Source organism: Bactrocera latifrons, unplaced genomic scaffold (assembly GCF_001853355.1).
Source record: "Bactrocera latifrons isolate USDA-ARS-PBARC rearing strain unplaced genomic scaffold, ASM185335v1 scaffold_27, whole genome shotgun sequence".
NCBI lineage: Eukaryota > Metazoa > Arthropoda > Insecta > Diptera > Tephritidae > Bactrocera > Bactrocera latifrons.
Window position 1 is genome coordinate 1,740,790 of NW_017536296.1, and position 8,120 is coordinate 1,748,909.

General features: G+C 34.6%; 1 protein-coding gene across 3 annotated transcripts in view; it reads right to left on the bottom strand.

The window, feature by feature from the left end:
* LOC108969929 (gamma-1-syntrophin) overlaps positions 1–8,120 on the bottom strand; it is a 78,207-nt gene that overhangs the window by 26,503 nt on the left and 43,584 nt on the right. For all 3 annotated transcript variants that reach the window (XM_018934948.1, XM_018934950.1, XM_018934949.1), the window contains exons 6-7: positions 7,384–7,568; positions 3,079–3,237 (exon numbers count right to left, since the gene is read on the bottom strand). In XM_018934948.1, the coding sequence (XP_018790493.1) occupies positions 3,079–3,237; positions 7,384–7,568 (344 nt within the window). The remainder of the gene's footprint in view (positions 1–3,078; positions 3,238–7,383; positions 7,569–8,120) is intronic.

An 8,120-nucleotide genomic window follows, 5' to 3' on the forward strand; every position in this document is an offset into this window, starting at 1 on the left:
TCAAAAACCGAAAACTTTGGCCTGCGATTTCTCGGTTTTTCATTTTTACGATTTTTTTTATTTGTCGGGCAGAGTGGAAAAAAACTAAATGTGGTATGGAATTGGGGGCAAAGATTATTATATTTAGCATTAAATTATCTTCTATTTAATCTAAAAAAAACTAAGAAAAGTCGAGTTTGAACATATTTTTAAACAACATAAAGTAAAATTTTTTTAGTCAAAAACCATTTTTTCTAATTTTTAAAAAATTTGAAAAGTCTTACATTTTATTTTGTAATTTTTCTAGTTTAACTAGAAGATAAATTATTGAAAAATATGAGTTTTTTTTTAAATTTTTTGTTTCCGATAGAAATTGCGACCTGAATTCTGCCTGCGGTCCGACAAATGCACATGCGAGATGCATCGGGCAAATGCTTCCTAAAGGCAGTATATCAATGATTTCGTAACCAAAACCTTTGAGAATGATGTTTAAATATATAACTATAAATTCGAGAAATTTCGCTTAAATCACTTATATCTTTCCCTCCCGGAGAAGTCTTCGAAATAAACGATTTTTTGAAGGCTTTAAAGCAGGCTCCCCCCTTAAGTAGAGAWAGAGAAATATATTACATATTGAATGTACTATTTCTACATAGTTTTTCTCCGCTATCTTCAGTGACGCTTAATTTTTTTATTGTCAAGTAAAAGATTAATTTGAAAAATATGTTCAGCTTCTCTCAGTACCCAAAAATCCGCTTACCAAGTTTCATTAAGAAAGCTCAACTTTTTTATTCAAGTTATCGTTTACACAGGCTGACGGAGAGATCGATGAAATTTAGCATGTTTTGGCATCCAGATCATTTATATATGCAAAAATCTATATCGAATACCATTAGGTGATAAAACCATTGCACTTTGAGTGAATAGTATACTCTTTGAAACATGTTACGCAAGTATAAATCCRTTTGCACGTATATAAGTRGTATATGTATACACAATATGCTCGTCTGCCTAATATTTATGCATGGCTATCCGCATATTTTTTAGGTATTAACTCATTTACCAATGTTATTTTAGATATTCAATGCCTTTGTTGTCAATAATAAAGTCTAATTAAATTGTACATTTTATGCATAAAATTGATATTTCGCATTTCATCTTGATAAGAATAAAAATTTCACAGCAATTTTCGCATCAATTGCGGTTATCGCTGGCGAAGCAATGCAAATGCTGCACATAAGCAATAATAAATTAAAAAAATATGACTCGCTGGTAAAATGAAGCGGAAGTGAGTAGAAATAAAAGAAATAAAAAATGCAAATTCATGCTTACTAAAGCGTATAAAATTGGAAGTTATCAAATTCACCGGAAGCTATAGCGCTTGCGGCCAGCGGATTCACTAGCTGCGCTACCTTATTGTACATATGTTCGATGTCGGGGTATGTAAGTATAGAATGCTGCATTTTGAGGACGAAATTTGCATTTATCCAGCTTTTTATCATTTTTGTTGTCCAGAGCGGATATCTTTTACACTTTTTGTTCGTTTTTTTTCACTTATTTTGTTTCATTTGTACTTTTTGTTGCCAACGCTATCGGATTTGTTGCTGTCAAGAACACGTAAATTGTTCGGCGCGAAAATGCACTGCCTGTCATAWTTGTTATTTGGAATTCACTTCCTGTTTCATATGCTCGCAACGCGCAGCGCAAAATGTATCAGCAATATGGAAATTCATATTTGTTTTTGTTATTGCAAGTGGCAGCGCATGTGTGTGCATGTCCTTACTCAATATTTGCGAGAATTGTGTCATTTTATATTGATGACGATGCGGATAGTTTGTAGATGTGCATTTATATACTTCTATATTACATATGTGCATTTGAATATTTAGGAACACTCTTAGATTCCGTCAATCATTTCCTTTATCAATATATTTTACTTTCTGCGAAATAATTTTGCACAAACAGTGGAGCTTAAATTTTACATTTAATTTCACTTGAGCGTTTCAATCAAAAGCAATTTAGTTCGAGAAAATTTAATTTTGGTCCGATTCTTTTTCCAAATTGTGCATATATATATTGCAATTCTATACCATTATGAAAAGGACTAGATTAAATGTACCTTATAATAATAAGCCTAAAAAGTTTGTTTAGATCCAATCATTAAAAAAATTAAGGTGTTGCCATCTGTTTTAAATTTTTTTGAAAAATATAATTTTTTTTAAAAGCGTCATCATCATCAAATCATTAATAATTAAAATAAAAGTTAGAGTGTTGCCACCTGTTTAAAAATAAATATTTTTCGAAAAATTTGGTATCAGGTTTAGACTAATAATTTTTCGGGTAGGAAAAAGATAGCTTAGAGGGCTGCCACCCGTTTAAAACATATAGAAAATATAATAAATAAATGTTTTCGTCAATAATAAATTAAATTATTCCAAATTTTGTGTCAGTTTTTCATTTTGGTTATATAGAAAGAAATTTAGAAATTCGCCACCTGTTTAAATTTTTTAGTAAAATAATGTTCAATTGAATTTTTCCTGAACAATGTAGTTTAATTATCCAAACTTCATATCAGTTTCAAATTGCTGCTAAGTATTATTTAAAGGGTTGCCATATATTTTTAAATTAAAATTGAGAAGTTTTATAATCTGTATAAAATTTTGAATATTTCCCATTGTAACAGTTCTTCGTTTTGGTGAGTCAGAAAAACGTTTAGAAGGTTGCCACCTGTTTGAGTTTTTTCCTAAAGTAATTTTCAGTTAAATTCTTCCTGAATAATATAGTTAGCCAATATATAATTAGCCAAACTTCAAATCAGAATCAAATTTCTTCTAAGCATAGTTATTTTACGAGTTGCCATATATTTTTGAAGTAAAATTGAGAAGTTTTATAATCTGCATGAAAAAATCAATATTTTCGATTCAGAGCTCAATGCATGTTATTTTAAAAAAAAGTTTACTGAAAACTTTAATATTTTCAATGTCCAAATATCATATAGTCAGACAACTTTCACATTATAGCGCCTTAATTAGTTTTTATAGTTGAATGCCACTTTTTGTATGTTACTAGGTTTTGTATTTTGAACAACCTTGTACTTACCGGTGGTGTCTCAAAAAGCATCACTTCAGTGCCTTTTAATACTAGAAAACGTGGTTTGTAGCTTTGCCAGGAGATATTGTTGTTAATAACACCCTCGTTCACCCAGCCCATGTATTCTATGCGCTCGCCTACGGCAAAGTTGCGATTATAAAGCTTCATCTGTGGTGAAATAATATGGAAAGAAAATGAAAAATTTTAAAATTATATAGATTTAGAAACTTTTGCTTAGATCAACGATTAATATATTTTCGTTTTTGAAATACATATTTGTTTCCAAATAGGCTTTTTCCTAAGCAAATAAAAACTAAAAACTGAAAAAGATTCATGGAGAGTAGATTCAGAGAAGACTGTATGAGAGAGCAATTTATGGTGTGGGCCATTGTGATAAATGTGACGCTCGCTGTAAGCTCTATCTAACGCGCCTTAATTAAGTAGGTCTAACTTCGAAACATATGTGTATTAAGATATCGATTTGAACCTATGTAATTTGCAAACGTTGTTCCTCAGGTACCTCAATCTTATGAATTGTTGTGTTGAAATTTTGCTCGAATTTACTCAGTTAATAATTTATGAATATAATTTCAAGTTTACAATCAGAAACAACTATATGCAGTCCAACTATATGCCATTGATCAATTGAGCAAAATAACAACTTTACAACATATTTCATAGTAACAGCCACAACTTTAGAATATTTTTATATATTTAACATGTAACATTCGACTTCATATCCCTTTACAAMCACTTTCACCCCCAAGAGAGCGAGTCTCATCGTTAACTTCAACAAGAGCAATTAAAGCGTTGATTTACAAATAGTCATTGCTTTGGTAAGCCAGATATTTGCTGCTTTATTTATGATCAATTTTTCAGTTCTTCCTTCCAYTTGCTCGATATGTGGTTTTCATTGCTATGATTCTCTATCTCACCAACTTTTTGTTTGTTTCACAACTCCTTTTGTATATTTTTGTTATTGTTGCAGAGCAATGGTGTAAAAAAACGATGGGCTGGTGATTGTCCTCCTGACCGCGTACACTCGTATGTGTTGTTTGCACGGAATTGCTGCATTTCCGGTACTTCCGTTTGTGACCGGTTGGCCACTCAGCAGGGTTGAATTTTGTTTTCAACTTCAAAGTAAGTATTGAGCGCGGAAAATATTGATGTTGGTGTTTATATTTTCAATTCAAAATTGATAAATTGAAATCGTGTTGCAATTTTTTTTGGTAAAATCGTAGTGGTAATGAAAAAGGGGGGCTTTTGTTTATTTTGTAAGGTGACCCATATGGTGGTTATCGTGATAGTTATTTTTCGAAAGGAACTAAATAGTTTAGCTTCATTGGGGTAAAATCAATTACCCAAGGTTTCAAACAGGGTGGGAAATATCAAAAAGTTATTTTCAAAAGATTTCGCTCGGAAATTGTTTTCGGGTCCTGGACTCCATAAACATCCCTCTGTATATATGCGCACTAGTGCCCCAGTTTTTAAGATAACGATCTGAAATTTTTCTTTTCTCAACTATAAGCTGCTCATTCGTCAGGAGCGTCGATATTGGCCAACTACGGCCTATAACTGCCATCACTTTACCGAAAGAGCTCAACGCTTTTATAGAAAACATTCTCACTGTGATCAAGTGATCTTCGTAAAATTTGGTATGAATTATTGCAATACTATGGGCGTGTAATGTWGTATACTGTTGCTTCTGGGTAAGTGGTAGGACTATACCCAATTCATAATCTTGTGTCCTCACAGTGTACCCTGGAAACGTGAGTAACCCTTGTGTAGGATGTGGTAGCCAATCCGTGAGAAGCYTGGGATTACGGCTAAAAGAGAGGTTGCCTCAGCGGAGTCACTCCTTTACTGGAGGTACGGCTGTGAGCGGGTGTCGGTCTTGAAACAAGCGGCTTGATAAACAAATCTATACAAATCTTTATACTACTCGTCTAGTCGAAACCACTCCTTTCTCTGAAACCATTGGTTTTCGTAAAGWTTGAAAGAATASGTGCAATGAGGACTGCTGGTTCGCAGTGGAGAGAAAATAGCTAGCCTAAGTCTTAAGAGAGAAACGAAACACATATGCAGACAAAAAAGAAATAGGCTAAAGGCCGTGAGTTTGAAGAGCTTGATAAGGTGGTCGACAGCGGTAATGCTCGAAAATTCTACGAAAAGATGCGGCGACTAACGGAAGATTTATAGTCCGGACTCTTATAGGGTCCAGAGTGGTGATCTAGTGACTGAAGTTCGGAACATACTGGAGTTATGGAGGGCACACTTCTCCAGCTGCTGAATGGCAGTGAAACAACTAAAGATGATGAACCCGAACCCGAAAGTGAAGACGATGGAAGAGATGTTCCATTGCCCGACAATGATGAGGTTCGAATAGCARTTATCAGTCTGAGGAAAAACAAAGCAGTAGGAGCAGACAGATTACCGGCGATATTCAACGATGGCGAAGAACTCTATAATCCATTTTCACTAYGCGYCAAATCATKGAAAAGACTCGTGAAAAAAGCAAAGGTGGAACCRGAGTAATAGAAAGACCTCGACTTCGTGGAGATATCGGGTGGAAAGAACCTGGTTGCACTTGGTATAYCGAATTGGCGAAAAATAGTGCCACATTTTTTAAACTGCTTTTCGGAGTGGAGATGTCTGCAAGAAATCAGTTATCAACGAACTCAGACTTTTTTTATTTCCAGTAGGCTGTTAGTAATCTAAATTTSATATATTTTATATTCTTAAAACTAGACTTTCATATGAACCACCCTGTTTTAATAWATGTRTATACACATCTACTTTGTTGCACTYATGCATATGGACACTTCTGTGGCAACCATGTTGATTTATTTCCTCATCAAAGGGACCACAAATCGCGCAGGTGAAAGTTGATCCTTGCCGCTTTGTATTCACGCGTCTCAGCGCTCATAACACAGCGATTCATGCCATCGATGTATTCATGATTTTCTGATTTTTCTTGTTTTTGTACTCAATACTTTGCGTTAAACTTTTAGCACATCGCTATTATTTATCCCTGTCATTATTTGAGTTTCTATCACCCTTCAGAGATCCCGATTTCAATACATACATACATATATACCGCTGAGTTCGTTAGCATATTTTATATACTCGCGTGGTGAATCGGTTGCTTTTTATCCTTTATCCGTGGCTTCCGTTGGCACTTTGCAATCAACCACTGCTGCTTGGAGCGCTTATATAAATTTGCTTTCATGCCACGTGAATCCTTTTGTCTCATTGTAGTGGATTAAGTTGATTATACTTTGAAATGGTATTTGTGAGCTATACAGRGTATCTAGTGCAAGTCTGGACTTTSGTGCTTTCAGCTTTCAGCTTTTATGCTAGCAATTAAGCTAATTAATTTGATGGCGCGAACAATGCGCTTGAGTGTTGGCGAAACTAGGTTGGCATGGCCGAATAGTAGTCTAAGTGTGAAATTATGATAATTAAAATGCTAAGACAACATATGGGTCATTGGCCTACAGAGCCAATGATACTTTTGAACACACCTCGTATGAAAACAAGCAAAATTACCGCAATTGGGACAAAGACCGGTTGGGTGTAGTTTGTGGGCCAGTTAAATCATCGGTCCATATATCTTCAGATATGATGCCTGTTTGATGGCTGAAATTGAAGATCGTGATCTCACACACATCATATCAATCAATGGATTTATTAAGGACCGATCAATTGGTCAACAAGATCGTGTGATATYACATCGTTRGRCTTTTTCTTTTGGGCAAATTCTRAAGTCTATGCGGACAATCCCGTTTCGATTCAGGCCTTCAAGCAAARCAKCACGCATGTCATTCGTCAGTTACCTGTTGAAATGCTCGAACAAATCTYCGAAAATTGGACTCAACTGATAGACCATGTGAGACGTAGCCGCGGCCAAGATTTGAAAGAAWTAATCTTCAAAAAATAAATGCCAAAGCATGTTATTTTGAATGATAATAACATTCCYYATTAAATTTGAAGTTTATGTTTTTTTTAGGTAGGTAATCTCGAAATTAATAACCCCGGAATTAAAATGGGATTTGGCCAATATGACTGATACACATCTAAGTTGCAAAGTTAAGTAGCCAAAAAAAGGTAAAACATTTCAGAGAATATACGCATATTTRAAAAAACCTACTGTTAAATTTTCCAAACATAATTATATTTATTGCAGGTTATATAACTATTATACTTTTTTATTTATAGTACCCACTAAAAATATTCTGACAAAAATCTTAATATATAAATAGATATACAAATAAATATATTGCTTTGATTCTATTTAAATATACGAATACTCACTTGTAAATGTGTCAATCCAACAACATTATCGGTTATCAATTTAAGCCATTGACTGAGAATGGCCAAATCATCACAGTGTATTATGCCAGTCGAGGCGCCATTAAGGCCGCGTACTTCAAACGCATTGGGGCGTAACTTATCCGTGCCGTAGATATAGCGCGTTACGTAGGCCATCATCAGCGGCACTGCGCCGAAGAAATTCATTCCCAGCAAACCGGATATGCGTGTTTAGTAGGTAGAGGAAATGGAAATGTCAAGTGTAGCAAACGTTAGCCATGAGTTGTTGCACGTGAGGCATGGTGCAAAAGCCATGCACACARAGGTAAGAAATTTRTGTGTTGCAAGAGATGAAAGGAATATGGAAGAGAAGAAAAAAAGTTAATTAAAAAACGTAATGAAAGCAAATTACAAAACATAATTAAAGCGTAGCAAATAGTTAAGAGTTCGTAATTGCAAATTGTCGAGAGCCGACTTCAGTGTGCCGACCGTGTCGACTACAAATTGCAATTTCTTATATCACGCAGATAATTTAATGCGCGTGCGAGCGTTTTCGCGTTTTTACGGTAGCCAACACGTGTTGTATAATGTGCATGCACTATAACGGTAAAAACATACAAACACCAGCCTACGGGCACTTAACTAATTCACTCACGTATGCGTACATAATGAATAGCACTGTGTTGTTGGTAGATAAATAATGCAAATAAAACAAAAAAAACAAAAAACACGCACCGTCT